Source organism: Euprymna scolopes, chromosome 40 (genome assembly GCF_053919585.1).
Source record: "Euprymna scolopes isolate OS-2025 chromosome 40, ASM5391958v1, whole genome shotgun sequence".
Taxonomy (NCBI): domain Eukaryota; kingdom Metazoa; phylum Mollusca; class Cephalopoda; order Sepiida; family Sepiolidae; genus Euprymna; species Euprymna scolopes.
In genome coordinates, this window is record NC_136521.1 from 22,680,062 (window position 1) to 22,699,298 (window position 19,237).

General features: G+C 34.3%; 1 protein-coding gene across 1 annotated transcript in view; it reads left to right on the top strand.

The window, feature by feature from the left end:
- Nucleotides 1-19,237, top strand: part of LOC145265428 (uncharacterized) — a 159,152-nt gene that overhangs the window by 49,974 nt on the left and 89,941 nt on the right. The window contains exon 2 of the mRNA XM_080121261.1: nucleotides 11,819-11,945. Coding sequence (XP_079977387.1) covers nucleotides 11,819-11,945 — 127 coding nt within the window. The remainder of the gene's footprint in view (nucleotides 1-11,818; nucleotides 11,946-19,237) is intronic.

Genomic DNA, 19,237 nt, shown 5'->3' on the forward strand with positions numbered 1-19,237 from the left:
TGTCACGTTCCATTCGTCAAGGGTGCCTGTTATCACCCATGCTATATGTGCTTGCGATCGAGCCATTTTTGCGCAGGCTAAGGGTGAATCCGGTCCTACGCGGAATCACTTTGCCAGGTGTGGATGCCCAGGCGAAGTACTCCGCCTATGCCGACGACGTAACTGTGCTTGTAACGAGCAGTGCTGAGATTAGTGTCGTCGGTGTAGAAATCAGATTGTATGAAACGGTAACAGGGGCCAAAATTAACTGCGACAAGTCTTCGGGTTTGTGCATTGGTGCCTGGAGAGGTATGCCTCTTCAGGGGCCCTTTAGTTGGAGCGATGGGCCTTGCAAGATACTCGGCGTCTGGTTTGGTCCTGACCTCCAGTTGGAGAAAAATTGGTCGGAGGTTCTGAAAGCGGTACGGTCTGCAGCTTCACGGTGGATCAGTAAAAACCTTTCATTAAAGGGGCGAGTGGAGGTGTGTAATACCCACATCTATCCAATCGCTATTTATCGTCTATCAGTGCTTCCAATCCCGTCAGATACACTGTTATATTTGCAGAGGGCTCTTTTCAACTTCTTATGGCTTGGAAAGGCCCCTAAGGTCTGTCGCGATGTTTGCTACCTACATCCTTCTGAAGGCGGTCTAGGTATGCCAAACGTGGAGATTCGGCTATACATGCTACGGCTCTACTACCTAGATCGAATGTGCACACAAGATAGGGAAAACGGTGGCCTCTGGATGGAGGACACCAAGAAAGCCTTCCCGGCTTTGAGAGGGGTGCACAACTCCGAGGGGGAGGCACACAGGTTGCCCCGAGGTGAATGTCCCTTCTATCGCGAGTGCCGGCGCACACTGAAGTCCCTCTTAAGAGTGAAGGAAAGCCTCTCTAACACTCTGCTGTTGTCCCGAAAGGCATTATATCGGGTTTTAGTGAGGGGATCCGTAACGGATGTCATCGGTGGGAGGCTCCCTTTGACGAAGGAGCAGCTCCGCTCAATCTGGCCTTGGGCGCCTGGGTCAGGATGCCTCACTAACGACGAGGCTTCCTTGACCTGGCTGGTAATTCGGGATGCTCTCTGGGTCGGTAAGAGACTCCACTCAGCTGGCTTGGTGGACTCGCCTATTTGTAAACGGTGCGGTGATGAGGACGAGACTTTATGTCATGCCTTCGTTTATTGTCGCATTGTGGCGCCGCTGATTGAGTTTGTTACAGGTCTCATGGTCCGCATACTGAACACATCCTCATTAACCTTGGTTCCTATTAATGTCTGTAGCAATTGGGCTCCAACAACGGATAGGCTCAGAAAAGATTTGTGTTTGACCTTGCTAGCAGTGATGAGAGGTGTTATCTGGAACACACGTATGAAAGTGGTCTATGGATCTGAGGACTTCGCTCCCCTCGACCTTATACGACTCTTCCGTCATTATTTGAAGGATCGTATCAAGGCCGAAAGAGTTAGACTCTCTTCGTCAGACTTTGTTGAAAGGTGGTTGTCAGTTGCGCGTGTGTGTCGGGTGAGAGAAGCAAGTCTTGACTGGTTCTTGGATGTTCCTTAGGAAAAAGAATTTTGGGTAACAGAAATGAACGTCAGCTCTGACTCGTTTTTAGTCCAGAGTAGGTCACGATATAGGCAAGAGTAGGACCATTATTTAGGCTTCTTTGTTCATAACCTAGCTAGTGTGTGATAGCGATCATTAGGCCCCTTTTTAAGTTTGTCCCTGCGTTTTTTTTTGTTTTTTTTTTAACCCCACTCCCCTCCCCAATTAGGTGACAGATCGCTTGATTCGCCAAAGATGCGGGTTCCCTTTCGAAGTTTTCGTAAGAGGTGTTTTAAATAAAGCGTTCGGACTCGCATCACCCTTTCGACTGGCGAATCAGTGTATCTGCCATAGTCTTTTGTTACTAAGATTGTAAATATTTCATTTTTATTTTGTATATAAAATTTTTATCTTCCCAAACCCCCCTTTCTTATGGGTTTTAATTAGGTTATCATGGTATGATGTTCTTATGGTGATTGATGAAGGATGTATACGCTGATGGATGTATAGTATGAATGTGGTATTATGGTGTAAGTAGAGTGAAAGTAGGAACTAGTTAGGTTAGATTAGATAGCACTAGTCAGAGAAGACCGTCCTTTCCCCTCCCCCATCTTCGGCCTTGTGCCAAATTTTCCTGATTTTTACCTTGTAAATTTTCTGAAAATAAATATCAGTGTGGAAAGTGCAGAGAGAAGAGAACAGTTGGATTTGAGTTTGAGACTTTTGATCTGAGGTTGAGTTTAAATTTAACGTCAATATTAAACATAACTAAAGTATGTACATGTGACTATCGGAATACCCTGGCTAACTCACGGCTAAAAAATCGTCGGTGCAAGTCTATAAATGGTCCACAAGTAATCGTTTTTACTATAAAAATCTGAAAAAAAAACTTTATAATGTACGTACTTGTCACTGCATGAAAATGTCATATTCCAAAAATCACGCAAATTGATCAAGTAGTTTTTTTTTTATTTAAGAAAATCAAATATTATGAGATATTTTATCGAAGAAAAACTTCCCACCATCTTGTTTTTGAATGATACACTGCTAGCGACACCTATTGGGAATGTTGGGAATATAAGACCAGAAAAGGGGCAGACAATCGACTTTCCACACTATTTTTTTAAAAAAGGAAAATTAGGACATTTATAAGTTTTTGAGGATGTTGAAAACAAAAAAAAAAAAACGTTTAAAATTCCAGCAAACGAGTAGTTTCCAAGATATGAAGAATTTTACGTAAATTGAGCACCCACACGTTTGCTGTAATTTTAAACGTTATTTTCTTTTTCAACATCCTCAAAAACTTATAAATGTCTAAATTTTCCAAGTTTTTTTTTTCTAGTGTGGAAAGTCGATTGTCTGCCCCTTTTCTGGTCTTATATTCCCAACATTCCCGATAGGTGTCGCTCGCTAGCAGTGTATCATTCAAAAACAAGATGGCGGGAAGTTTTTCTTCGATAAAATGTCTCATAATATTTGATTTTCTTAAATAATAAAAAAACTACTTGATCGATTTGCGTGATTTTTGGAGGATCAAGTAAAGAATAGATACCCTGTAGCAGACGACGACGCCTGGCGGTGCCAGGCGCACATTTCAACTAACACCGGTGATTCGACCTTGACATTGGCCCAAGTACATGGCGTCGGTTGTTTTTAAACACGTCAAATAGCAAACATGCTCGAATATTCGCCAGCATTTTTTGTTTTTTAAATATATTTAGAAAACTTTTGAAGATTTAAAAGAAAAAGTATATATTTACAAAACATTTTTTTTAAGTAAGTAACAAAACGAACGTATTTAAATAAAAGATATTTTAATAAATGGGGGTCTCTTTCTGTTTCGGATTTTTGCGACCAAGATTGATTTTTATCAATATCTTTTATTTAAATACGTTCGTTTTGTTACTTACTTAAAAAAATGTTTTGTAAATATATACTTTTTCTTTTAAATCTTCAAAAGTTTTCTAAATATATTTAAAAAAAAAATGCTGGCGAATATTCGAGCATGTTTGCTATTTGACGTGTTTAAAAACAACCGACGCCATGTGCTTGTGCCAATGTCAAGGTCGAATCACCGGTGTTAGTTGAAATGTGCGCCTGGCACCGCCAGGCGGCGTCGTCTGCTACGGGGTATCTATTCTTTACTTGATGCAACATCGAACGCGAAATTTATTTATTTATTATTTGTTTTTTGTTGTTGTTTGTTTGTTTTATTTTATTTATTTTTTTTTTTTTTGCTGCACTTATTTTTTCTTTATTTTAGTTCGGGCATGCATTTACCAGAAAAGATGTATTTCCTCTGTTATTATTTTCGTAAGAACGAATTACTGTTGCCTTATTATCTTTCTTACCAAAATGTTTCGTTAATGTTTAATAAAGATAACGAAATAGTAATATAATTTAAAAAAGGTGGATGCTTTAACGAGTATGTACAATATAATTTTAAAAAAGGTGGATGCTTTAACGAGTATGTACAATATAATTTTAAAAAAGGTGGATGCTTTAACGAGTATGTACAATATAATTTTAAAAAAGGTGGATGCTTTAACGAGTATGTACAATATAATTTAAAAAAAGGTGGATGCTTTAACGAGTATGTACAATATAATTTAAAAAAGGTGGATGCTTTAACGAGTATGTACAATATAATTTTAAAAAAGGTGGATGCTTTAACGAGTATGTACAATATAATTTTAAAAAAGGTGGATGCTTTAACGAGTATGTACAATATAATTTAAAAAAGGTGGATGCTTTAACGAGTATGTACAATATAATTTTAAAAAGGTGGATGCTTTAACGAGTATGTACAATATAATTTTAAAAAAGGTGGATGCTTTAACGAGTATGCACAAATGCACAATATAATTTTAAAAAGGTGGATGCTTTAACGAGTATGCACAATATAATTTTAAAAAAGGTGGATGCTTTAACGAGTATGTACAATATAATTTTAAAAAAGGTGGATGCTTTAACGAGTATGTACAATATAATTTAAAAAAGGTGGATGCTTTAACGAGTATGTACAATATAATTTAAAAAAGGTGGATGCTTTAACGAGTATGTACAATATAATTTAAAAAAAGGTGGATGCTTTAACGAGTATGTACAATATAATTTAAAAAAAGGTGGATGCTTTAACGAGTATGTACAATATAATTTTAAAAAAGGTGGATGCTTTAACGAGTATGTACAATATAATTTAAAAAAGGTGGATGCTTTAACGAGTATGTACAATATAATTTAAAAAAGGTGGATGCTTTAACGAGTATGTACAATATAATTTAAAAAAAGGTGGATGCTTTAACGAGTATGTACAATATAATTTAAAAAAAGGTGGATGCTTTAACGAGTATGTACAATATAATTTTAAAAAAGGTGGATGCTTTAACGAGTATGTACAATATCATTTAAAAAAGGTGGATGCTTTAACGAGTATGTACAATATAATTTAAAAAAAGGTGGATGCTTTAACGAGTATGTACAATATAATTTAAAAAAGGTGGATGCTTTAACGAGTATGTACAATATAATTTTAAAAAAGGTGGATGCTTTAACGAGTATGTACAATATAATTTTAAAAAAGGTGGATGCTTTAACGAGTATGTACAATATAATTTAAAAAAGGTGGATGCTTTAACGAGTATGTACAATATAATTTAAAAAAGGTGGATGCTTTAACGAGTATGTACAATATAATTTAAAAAAAGGTGGATGCTTTAACGAGTATGTACAATATAATTTAAAAAAAGGTGGATGCTTTAACGAGTATGTACAATATAATTTTAAAAAAGGTGGATGCTTTAACGAGTATGTACAATATAATTTAAAAAAGGTGGATGCTTTAACGAGTATGTACAATATAATTTAAAAAAGGTGGATGCTTTAACGAGTATGTACAATATAATTTAAAAAAAGGTGGATGCTTTAACGAGTATGTACAATATAATTTAAAAAAAGGTGGATGCTTTAACGAGTATGTACAATATAATTTTAAAAAAGGTGGATGCTTTAACGAGTATGTACAATATAATTTAAAAAAGGTGGATGCTTTAACGAGTATGTACAATATAATTTAAAAAAGGTGGATGCTTTAACGAGTATGTACAATATAATTTAAAAAAAGGTGGATGCTTTAACGAGTATGTACAATATAATTTAAAAAAAGGTGGATGCTTTAACGAGTATGTACAATATAATTTTAAAAAAGGTGGATGCTTTAACGAGTATGTACAATATAATTTAAAAAAGGTGGATGCTTTAACGAGTATGTACAATATAATTTAAAAAAGGTGGATGCTTTAACGAGTATGTACAATATAATTTAAAAAAAGGTGGATGCTTTAACGAGTATGTACAATATAATTTAAAAAAAGGTGGATGCTTTAACGAGTATGTACAATATAATTTTAAAAAAGGTGGATGCTTTAACGAGTATGTACAATATAATTTAAAAAAGGTGGATGCTTTAACGAGTATGTACAATATAATTTAAAAAAGGTGGATGCTTTAACGAGTATGTACAATATAATTTAAAAAAAGGTGGATGCTTTAACGAGTATGTACAATATAATTTTAAAAAAGGTGGATGCTTTAACGAGTATGTACAATATAATTTTAAAAAAGGTGGATGCTTTAACGAGTATGTACAATATAATTTAAAAAAGGTGGATGCTTTAACGAGTATGTACAATATAATTTAAAAAAAGGTGGATGCTTTAACGAGTATGTACAATATAATTTAAAAAAGGTGGATGCTTTAACGAGTATGTACAATATAATTTTAAAAAAGGTGGATGCTTTAACGAGTATGTACAATATAATTTTAAAAAGGTGGATGCTTTAACGAGTATGTACAATATAATTTAAAAAAGGTGGATGCTTTAACGAGTATGTACAATATAATTTAAAAAAGGTGGATGCTTTAACGAGTATGTACAATATAATTTTAAAAAAGGTGGATGCTTTAACGAGTATGCACAATATAATTTAAAAAAGGTGGATGCTTTAACGAGTATGTACAATATAATTTTAAAAAAGGTGGATGCTTTAACGAGTATGCACAATATAATTTAAAAAAAGGTGGATGCTTTAACGAGTATGTAAAATATAATTTAAAAAAGGTGGATGCTTTAACGAGTATGTACAATATAATTTAAAAAAAGATGGATGCTTTAACGAGTATGCACAATATAATTTTAAAAAAGGTGGATGCTTTAACGAGTATGTACAATATAATTTAAAAAAAGGTGGATGCTTTAACGAGTATGTACAATATAATTTAAAAAAAGGTGGATGCTTTAACGAGTATGTACAATATAATTTAAAAAAGGTGGATGCTTTAACGAGTATGTACAATATATTTAAAAAAAAAATGGTGGATGCTTTAACAGTAAGCCTTTTTCTTGGTTTCCACAATTTTCCTTACATATCCCCCATATCTCATGATCACAGACAGGGCAGAAAAGTTACAGTCGTCTTTGTCGCATACTCTTTCAAAAAGGAACGATGCAGGCCTCATCCTCAAGTGTCCACATTCTGAGGGTCGAGAATTACTGTGTCCGTCGGGTGACTGCTAATATCCAAATCCTTGCCTGATGAAGCTGGCATAAGCCAGATCGATGACTCACTGGTCTCAGAATCCAATTCTCTTTCATCATCCAATAGTGGTTATGATTGTGTCGCCTTCCATAAGTCTTTAATGTGACAGAGCACACCATCAAAAAGGAACGATGTAGGCTTCAACAAATTTCACATTCTCTTTGGACACTTGCGGGTCGATTAATCTGGCAAAGTACAGTGTTCGCTTTACACCCTAACAACAGCGCTTTGACAATGAACATTGACTATTTGGTCTTGGTTCAGTCATCTTCCATCAATTTGCACTGATCCATACTGTCACCTAACAAGCATCTCATCAGCTGCCTTTATATTCACCCTTCCTGGTCAGGGTGTCAGAAATTCATTGGTGCACACATGCCAAATTAGTGACCAAGTGTAACATTGTCGCTTCTCACTGGAGGACATGTTAACCCCTGAGCGTTGTGTTGAGCTCGGATAAATTCATATGCTGGTCACATAGTTGGTCGGATGCAGACAACACGCTTCTTCAATGACATTTCCACTTGCTTCCAATGCCACTCCCATAGCTACTGAACTTGAATCTATCCAGACTGTAATCTTGCTGCCGCCCATGCACCAGTCTCCTCTTATAATGTGGATCTGAAGATATGCCTTCTGTAAATCAACTCTTTGCCGCTGCCATTGTCTTAGTTTAGGTGCACACACTTCTGCGTTGGCAGTGAATGCATCTACAAAGCCATTTAATTCACGGTAATCCAACACTAGATGTACCTTCTGCTTTTGCTCCTGTACGACTTGTAGAAAATGTGTAAGGAAAGTCCTTTAAAATTACTGTGCCCTCTGTAGATGTGTAATGTTGCAGCAACGTAAAGCAATTCAATAACCAGTAAACGCCGGTTCTGCACAGAATCCAACTAGCAAGGTACCTAGACGGACGCGAACGGTTACTCAGAATGGACCCAACAATCGGTTACTCAGAATGGTCCCAACAATGGTAAGATATGCTCACACCCACACTGTCTCCTGGATGCACATTACACTCCCCCCTGATCTGATGATCTGATGATCACATAGGGAGCATTGGGGGGGGGGGCTTTTAGTGAGTGTGCTTCTGCGAAGAGGTACATTCACTGGTTCAGATTCGGGCTCTGGATCTGGTTCCGCCTCATCAGACGAAGTATCACTATCAGTATCTGGAGGGGGCTCACTGAATCTGTGTATCGGCAGCTCATCACTGGACGCTTCACTGCTTTCTTCTGTAGTTGTGTGACGCGCCTCGGTAGCTGGGCGAAGATCTCGCACATGTGGGGTTCCATCGATGAACACAGACTGCTGGCTAATCACTCCGGATATTTGTCCTCGCTTAAACTTGTCAGTGCACCGATTTCCTGGGGCTGCACCCACACTGGATCTCCCACTTCATATCTGTTACATGTTCCCTTGTCGGCTGGCTGCATAGTGTTGATTCCCTTCACTCCGACTCGGTATGTGTAAATAGCATTTGCAGGTGCGGTTGAAGGAGACGTCCCGTCCTTTGGCGTAATGTTATGTTATGGCTATTTGCCCTCTAGAACTATGACAGAGTCGAAATTCGACTTAAAGCTCATACCCAAGTTTGACGGGTCCACGTCCATTGTCGACTGGGTTGAAAGGGTCGAGCTGACGTGCGACCTTTGTGATTCCCCTGAGATTGGCTGGGGGTGCCTTGAGTGTGTATCAGCAACTCAGTGCTGCCGAAATAGCTTGTAGAAAATGTGTAAGGAAAGTCTTTTAAAATTACTGCGCCCTCTGTAGATGTATAAGGAAAATCCTTTAAAAGTACTGCGCCCTCTGTAGATGTGTAATGTTGCAGCAACGTAAAGCAATTCAATAACCAGTAAACGCTGGTTCTGCACGGAATCCAACTAGCAAGGTACCTAGACGGACGCGAACGGTTACTCAGAACGGACCCAATAATCGGTTACTCAGAACGGTCCCAACAACGGTAAGATATGCTCACACCCACACGGCACGAGAAGCAACAGCAACATGATTTCCGACCAAGTCAATCATCGCTCTCCCAACATCTTTCAATCACCCGCTTTTATGGCCGTTGCAGGCCGGCTAAATCTGCATATTGCGAGAATTCATGTGACTTTGCGAGATATCATCCTTTACGAAAGACGGCGGCCACCATCTTGATCTTTCTTTCTCTATTTTCGGTCAGCGACGCCGAGCCGGCCCCGAGGTAAGTCTTTCTTTTTCGTCCGTCTCTCTTACGCACCCACACAATACACAAACACGCGGGCGCTTGTCTCCTGGATGCACATTACACGACCATCATTAAAGAAATGAAACCCTTGGGAGGACCCAGTCTCTCCTAAAGATATGGAATCAAACAGCCATTTGAGATCCAAAGTTCATATTCGTCCTCTTTTCTGACTTATCTGCACCCTTGTTGTGGAGTTGAAAAGTATTTTTTAGCACATTTTCACCTGGCAGTCCACACTTTCTTGTCAGAATCAAAGGAGACATCAAAATTGGGTTCATTAATACCCAGGGCCGCACACACCCTCCTTCTTCCACCACCACAACCAGTGAGACTGTAATGCCTTCCAACACTCGAATTGCATTGATTCCAAGCAGCAGGTCATAACAAAGGGGCTTCCTGTGAGCCACCAGAATGTTGACTTTGGCCTGAACACCTCCATCTGTGAGGACGCTCCATGAATCGTCCAACTTCTTATTCATTGACTGCTCCACATCTGGCTTCGATTCATGCTAACTATTGACTGGGAATACCCAGTGTCGCCAAACATCAAGCACCATACACTGTCGACTTTGACATCAACCACAGGCAACACCACATTTATTAACCAACCTGGGGCAAGGGTAGCGATAATACCTTGTCCCCACACTCGTTTCTCAAACAATTCTGCACTATAAGGCCTAGCTTGTTGCAACGATAACAGCGTATTCGCCATCGTGCTCTTGGCTCATTTGTATCTCCTGCATTGCTCCAGCTTCGGTAGTCCCTGGAGAAATGGTTGGGTCTACCACATCTGTAGCATCAAAATGTTTTTGATATTACATTCAGTCAAAGTTCATTAAGCCTCAAAGACACTCGCAGTAGCTGACTGGTGTTGTCTGGAAGATCTGCCAGAAAGGTGCATCCTAGTATGTGGTCATTTGCTCCACCAAACGGTACAGCTAGCCTCCTCAAATCGGCCAGGTAGACGTCCACTGTTTTGCCCGGTTTGAGCTGTTGTTCATGCACATGAGCACCAAGATTTTACATCACTTTGCAAGATCACTAGTCATAAAAGTTGTGGGCACTGCTATCGTGATTATTAACGACCCCCCTCCTAGCAGATTGATTCTAAATGATACGTGGATGCTTTAATGGTAGCCCTTTTCTGGATTTCTGCAGTTTTCCCTACAATAACCTACATAAATAATCTACATTATTTTTTTTTAATTTTTGCTCATATGACTTTAAAAGAATTTCATTTTTTCTTCTACCTTTGATTTTTTTCTAAAAAAATCTTTTATGATTTTATTTGGGTCTCTGATGAGTTGTTTTGTATAGCATTCAACAAGACACGTGTAAGACGTGCCATATCAAATAAAATGATATGAATGTGCTATAAATAGACATGGTTTTTTTCATTGTTTGATTGATATATATTCTCTAAAGGGCAAGCTATTTTCATTGAGCTTAAATAGATCTGGCAATTTAAAAAACATTTTTATTATATATATACATTGAAAGTATATATTTTATGCTATGAAAAGGTATATATATATATATATATATATATATATATATATATATATATATATATATATATATAGTAAGTTGTACATGGCAATTAAGTTACACAGAATATTCTTCATTTCACCCTTGTGAGAATTTGTCAGACTTATGCGAAGAGTTGTGGTTATTGCGCATTTTTATAAAATCACATGGTATTGAATTTGCTAGTAAGCCAATCAGTTTCTTAGTTGTAACCACGCCCATCCTAGTCAGCCAATGATCGGCCACTTACAGGACAAAGATACAGTTGACCTCAGGTTCAGTCTTTCCCTGTATTGAGCACTGTGGAAGTAAATACTGAAAATTTACGCATAAAATTATATCTTCTTATATTAATTTATGTGATTAAATGAAATGGTAATATATATATATATATATATATATATATATATATATATATATATATATATATATATATATATTCATTTTCTTCCTTCATTAAAACATAACTTTTTACTTTTGTCTTAATTAATATTAAAAGTGCTTTTTAAAATGTTTAAAATACAGAATAGTCAAAACTCAAGAACTTGTAAACCAAAAAAATAGCCTTTGTTGTCTCACACAGATTTTATAAAAAAGAAAAACATAAATTTTGTAGAGAATTTAATTTATTAATAAGATAAACTAATTGATTAATAAGTTAATTGATTAATTAATCAGTTAATTTAATTAATTAATCAATTAACTTTTAAAAAAGTTAAGAAAAAGAAAACATTAAATGATGTGGAACATTATTAAACCAGAATTTTATAAATTCTGAAAACAAAAAGTCAAATTAAAGTCAAATTTTTGGATAACGATTGGATGAAATATTTAAAAGAATTTTAATATTCTATACAAATCGTGTAGATGTAATAATTTGTGTGAGTTTTGGAATTGAATTGTGAAAATGTTTTAATTGATAATTGCTTTCCAGGTACAAATGGTGTCTGTGATCGACAATGGGAATTACAAAAATGCGAGAATGTTTCGGGAGTAAACCTAAATGAGATTTTGGGAAAATCTCCATCATGGAATCAGTCAGAACTTGAACAAGTTTGCAAGTAAGTGTGTTTGGCCATATTTGTCTATTGTTGTATTATGGTGATTTATCTTTGAATGACCATAAGGCGTCTCTCATTTCTAAATAATGCATGGATATTTTACTCCCAGGAACAAAAATAAAGATTTGGGGATTATCTCTGTAAAGTTATTGGCTAGGTTTTAGTAGTAAGATGGAGACACATACAGGATAAGAACATAAGTTTTATTAGCGGCAAAATACATATCTTTTTTTGAGTCATCGCCAGGGGCTGTAATTCATCCCTAACCGGTGAATCGTCAGAGCAGTAACCCTACATCCCCCTTTCAGTTGTAAAGTTCTTTACAAGGACAGTCTTTTGGGTGGTCAGAACTTGCCGACCGCTTCTAGTATATTTCCCTTGGTTAGGACCTCTGGAACTCTCTAGTGGGATGTTTGTTTGGTTACTGGGAAGGTTTGTTTAGTCATCATCACAGCTATACATAAATTCATACCGAGGGGAACGTAGTAAGGTGTTTGCTTCCTGTGGGGAAGCCAACTAAGAGAAGCTGGTTTCTCTGTTCCTTAGGCACAGATTACTAGAGCTGACCTTAGTGACATAGTTTTACTTACTATAGCTGCACAGGTCTTAGGTATCTTAACTGGTTGTCCTTTTTCAAAAGCAGGACGGTCTTTAGCTTGATGGTGCTTGCCATAGTTTCGCTTTTGTCTGGCTTTGAGTCAGATGTCTGCCTTTCTATGTTCCTCTATGTTTTGCAGACCAAATGAATTTCTTTGAGGAATGGTAGGGATCCGTGTTCTTAGTTTTCTATTCATTAACAGCTCTGCAGGACTGTTGCTGCAAGGAGTGCTGCAATAATTTAGTAGCGCTATGTATGGGTCGCTTGCTTTCTTTAATAAGTCTCGACTGCACGTTTGGCCTCGCCATTTCCTTGCAGATGATGGAGGCTACTTGTGAATTGCAGGAAGTCAAAAACCTTTGAAAAGTTCATGAATTCACTTGAACTGAATTGTGGATCATTGTCTGATATGATTGTCTCTGAGATCCCATGCCTAGCAAATATTGATTTGCAATGCTCTATTTAGCTGGCTGAAGTGGTTGTCCGTAAATGGGCTTTTTCAATCCACTTGGAAAAATAATCAACAATCAAAATATATTGGTGTCCAATGAACTCGAACAGATCCATTCCTATCTCCTGCCATGTATATGCAGGTAATTTGGTGGCTTGCAGTGGTTCTGGTGGATATTTTCTTTCTTTTTCACAGATACTACAATTCCCGACTTTTTCTGCAATTTGTTTAGAGAGGCCACCACACACTTTCACGTGCTCGGCATTTGACAATACCTTGCTTTAGTATGTCTTTTTGAAGTTCGTTAGGAATGACAAGTCGGCTCTGATACATTAGAAGTCCTTGGTAAACAGTGAAGTCCTGGTTGACAAACAAGTACTGTTTTAGTTCGGGGTCCTGCCTTGCTCTTTTGGGCCATCTCATAATATTTAATTACCTGACTGTAGACTCTGTCAGTATTTTGCTTTAGTCTGATATCCTCTAATCTTTTATTGCTTGCCGAAACATTTCCTATGACTGAGCAGATGAATGCACCAGTCTCTGTCTCCTGATAGATATCCTGTATCTTCCAGGTGCTAGGGACAAAGTGTATGCTATTGTGAGGTCTTTTCCAGCTGTATATATATCATAGGAGAATCTCATGTGGAAACGTTGAATTCTTGGAATCATTTCATCGAGTCATTTCAACTTCAACAGTGGTTTGTGATCTTTTATGATTGTGAATTTTGGCATTCCAACCAAGTAATCTGCAAATGACTGCCAGTGCCTCCTTCTCGACCTGTGCATATCTCTGCTCTGTTTCTATCAAAGATCGTGAAGCATAAAATACTGGTCTCCAGACATTTTCTTGCTTCTGAAGTAGTACTCTATCTAGGCCATAGCTAGATGAATCTGCTGATACTCTTGTTGGCTTGTAATGAATCAGTACTGGTGTGGAACTTAGTTGCTTCTTTAGGCTCATATCAAATCCATTCTGACTCTTTTCTAAGAAGCTCTCAAAGTGGTTTGGTAGTTTCGGCTAGATTCCTAGCAAATTTTTCAATCTGGTTTGCCATGCTCAGTAAGCATCGTAATTTAGACACATTCTCTGGGCTGGGCAAGTTCATAATTGCTGCTACTTTTTCAGGATCTATTTGGATTCCTTTGTTTGATATGATGTGGCCCTGAAACTTTATGGTTCTTACAGAAAATACACATCATTCAGTGTGGCTTCTGCAGCCTTCATTTTCTGCAGCACTGCTTTTAGTCGCTTGTCGTGCTCCTGCTGGTTTTTCCACTTATTAAGACATCATCTATGTAACAGATGACACCTGGTATCCCGGACAAAATGTGTTTCATCTCCCTATGAAAGATTTCTGGTCCAGAACTTATCCCGAATGGAAGTCGTTTGAAACAGTACCTCGCATAAGGTGTTATAAATGTGGTTAGGACCTGCGATTTTTCATGACAATTTGATAGAATCCATTGTTGCAGTCAAGTTTGCTAAATACTGTGGTTCTGTCGAGCTCAGCCAGTAATTGGTCTGTGGTGGGTAAAGGAAATTTCTCCCGTTTCACGCTTTCGTTTAGCTTGGTAAAGTTGACGCATAACCTAACTTTTCCGTTAGTTTTTTGGGGCACACCATTCAGTTTGTACTTTGACTGGATGATTTATGTCCTCTTTCTCCAGACGTTTCAGTTCTTTCTGCACCTTCTGTTTCATAGGCAATGCCAATCTTCTAGGTATAGCGATAGAAAAGGCCTGAGCTCCAGCATTTAAGCATATCTGGTACACAATTTCCAGCTTCCTGAGGCCTGTAAACAGATCTGGGAACTCTTTTTTATACTGGTGCCTTTCACTTGTCACACTATTAACTACTTTCATCAGATTGAGGGATTTCATTGCTGGTCCACTCAGTGAGGTTCTTCCAGGTTTTCTATAACTTGTTGCGAGCTTGCATTTTCCGTGGTCAGTTTAGCTTTCACACATCATATGTGCTTTATCTCGTAATGACCTGGTCCATACAGTCTTTTGGTTGTGGGTTGAATGAATGAGATATTTCTTTTTTAAGAACCAGTTCAGGATTACGCACCTATATCCAGCCTAAAATTTATAATTTTGATACAGGTCTTAGTGGTCACCTTGATTTTAGCCTGCCAATTTGTATTATTCCAGTGGTGATTGCACCGATTTTTTCGAGAGTGGCAGAACCTAAAAAATGATTTTCTTCTTCCTCTCTTATTTCTCTAACCTTCTCCTCATCAGTTTTACATAAATTTGCATAATGCCCTTTCCACAAACAAATTCTGCTGCATGCATCTTTCACTGGGCAGTCATTTCTATTGTGGAATGGAAATTTCCTGCAATGTGTGCATTTGCTAGGCATTTTTGATTTCGGATGTGGTTGTTTGCTGAAGTTTGTCTGGCAGGTTCACTTTTTAACCCGGTTTATTTGAGGATTCGCTGCATCAGTACCAGAGGAAATGGTCTGCGTCTGTTGTTTCAAAATTTCATAGGCTCTACCTATTTGTAGGCACTTGTCTAGACTAAGCTCTTTATCAGACAGTAACTTTTCTCTGACGGTATCGCTTCGAACTCCGAAAATGACTTGGCCTCGGATAAGCCTATCTTGTAGCTGTCCGAAATTGCAGTTCTTTGCAAGTTGTCAAAGAGCAGCAATATAGGTCTCGATACATTCCGATACTTCTTGCTTGTAAAGATGGAATGTATAAGATTCATAAGCTTTGTGCGTTTCAGCCACAAAAAATTCTTAAAACTTCTTCACCACATTCTCTAGGTCAGTCGTTTCTTCCTCAGAATTAACCTTCAACCCTTCATATATATCGTAACTATCCTCCCCGATAGTTGCTAAAATTACCGAGCTCTGATATGAAGTGTCTGCTTCTCTAGACAGTCGATTAGGGATCGAATAATTGAGAAACTTCGTTTAAATTTTCGTCGTTATTTGCAACTTTTCAAATGAGAGACATTTGTTCAGGAGATGGGATATTAGCAGAAAATTGCTTCATGTCTGTGTGAGGCATTTTCCAAAAGTATATAATATATATGAGAAAAATAATTTTCCAAAATTATACAATATATATGAGAAAAATAATTTTCAAAAAGTATATAATATATATGAGAAAAATAATTTTCCAAAAGTATATAATATATATGAGAAAAATAAATTTCCAAAAGTATACAATATATATGAGAAAAATAATTTCCCAAAAGTATATAATATATATGAGAAAAATAATTTTCCAAAAGTATATAATATATAGAGAACAATAATTTCCCAAAAGTATATAATATATATGAGAAAAATAATTTTCCAAAAGTATATAATATATATGAGAAAAATAATTTTCCAAAAGTATATAATATATATGAGAAAAATAATTTCCCAAAAGTATATAATATATATGAGAAAAATAATTTTCCAAAAGTATATAATATATAGAGAAAAATAATTTCCCAAAAGTATATAATATATATGAGAAAAATAATTTTCCAAAAGTATACAAGACATATGAGAAAAATAATTTTCCAAAAGTATACAATATATATGAGAAAAATAAATTTTCAAAAGTATATAATATATATGAGAAAAATAATTTTCAAAAAGTATATAATATATATGAAAAAAATAAATTTCAAAAAGTATACAATCTATATGAGAAAAACAATTTTCCAAACGTATACAATATATATGAGAAATGTAAATTTCCAAAAGTATACAATATATATGAGAAAAATAAATTTCCAAAAGTATATAATATATATGAGAAAAATAAATTTCCAAAAGTATGCAAAATATATATGTTGCATACTTTTGGAAAATAAATTTACAAAAGTATACTATATATATAAGAACAATAAATTTCCAAATGTATACAATATATATGAGAAAAATACTTTTACAAAAGTATACAGTATATATGAGAAAAATAAATTTCCGAAATTATACAATATATATAAGAAAAATAATTTTCCAAAAGTATACAATATATATGAAAAAAAAAATTCCAAAAGTATACAGTATATATGAGAAAAAAACTTTACAAAAGTATACAATATATACGAGAAAAACTTTTTTCCAAAGGTATACAATATATATGAGAAACATTATTTTCCGAAAGTATACATTATATATGAAAAAAATAATTTTCCAAAAGTATACAATATATATGAGAAAAATAAATTTCCGAAATTATACAGTGTATATGAGAACAATAAATTTCTAAAATTATACAATATATATAAGAAAAATAAATTTCCGAAATTCTACAGTATATATGAGAAAAATAAATTTCCGAAATTATACAGTATATATATGAGAAAAATAAATTTCCGAAGTTATACAGTATATATGAGAAAAATAAATTTCCGAAATTATACAGTATATATGAGAACAATAAATTTCTAAAATTATACAGTATATATAAGAAAAATAAATTTCCGAAATTCTACAGTATATATGAGAAAAATAAATTTCCGAAATTATACAGTATATATATGAGAAAAATAAATTTCCGAAGTTATACAGTATATATGAGAAAAATAAATTTCCGAAATTATACAATATATATGAGAAAAATAAATTTCCGAAATTATACAATATATATGAGAAAAATCAATTTCCGAAATTATAAAGTATATATGAGAAAAATCAATTTCCGAAATTATAAAATATATATGAGAAAAATAAGATTTCCGAAATTCTACAGTATATATGAGAAAAATAAATTTCCGAAATTATACAGTATATATGAGAAAAATAAATTTCCGAAATTATACAGTATATATGAGAAAAATAAATTTCCGAAATTATACAGTATATATAAGAAAAAATTTTTTACAAAAGTATACAATATATATGAGAAAAATAATTTTCCAAAAGTATACAGTATATATGAGAAAAATACATTTCGAAAGAAATAAAATATATATGGGAAAAATACATTTCCAAAAGTATACAGTATATATTAGAAAAATAATTTTCCGAAAGTATGCAACATACATGAGAAAAATACATTTCCAAAGAAATACAGCATATATGAGCAAAATAAATTTACAAAAGTATACAGTATATATGAGAAAAATAAATTTCCAAAAGTATACTATATATATTAGAAAAATAAATTTCCAAAAGTATACAGTATATATAAGAACAATAAATTTCCAAATGTATACAATATATATGAGAAATTCTTTTTTCCAAAAGTATACAATATAGATGAGAAAAATAATTTTTCCGAAGGTATACATTATATATGAGAAAAATAATTTTCCAAAAGTATACAATATATATGAGAAAAATAATTTTCCAAAAGTATACAACATATCTGAGAAAAATTATTTTCCAATAGTGTACATTATATATGAGAAAAATAAATTTCCAAAATTATACAATATAAAAGAGAAAAATAATTTTTCAAAAGTATACAATATATGGGAGAAAAATAATTTTCCAACAGAATACAATATATATGAGAAAAATAAATTTCCAAAAGTATACAATATATATCAGAAAATAAATTTCCAAAAGTATACAATATATATGTGTAAAATAAATTTCAAAAAGTATAATATATGTATGAGAAGAATAAATTTCCAAAAGTATACAATATATATCAGAAAAGTTTTTTCCAAAAGTATACAATATATATGAGAAAAATAAATATCCAAAAGTATATAATATATATGAGAAAAATAATTTTCCAAAAGTATACAGTATATATGAGAAAAATAAATTTCTAAAAGTATACAATATATATTAGAAAAATAACTTTATAGAAGTATACAATGGATATGAGAAAAATAATTTTCCTAAAGTATATAATATATATGAAAAAATAAATTTCCAAAAGTATACAATATATAGGAGCAAAATAATTTTCAAAAAAAGTATACAATATATATGAGAAAAATAAATTTTCCAAAAGTATATAATATATAGGAGAAAAATAAATTTCCAAAAGTATACAACATATGTAAGAAAAATGAATTTCTAAAAGTATACAACATATATGAGAAAAATAATTTTCCAAAAGCATACAATGTATATGAGAAAAATTATTTTCCAAAAGTATATAATATATAGGAGAAAAATTAATTTCCAAAATTATACAACATATGTAAGAAAAATGAATTTCCAAAAGTATACAACATATATGAGAAAAATAATTTTCCAAAAGCATACATTGTATATGAGAAAAATTATTTTCCAAAAGTATACAATATATGTGAGACAAATAATTT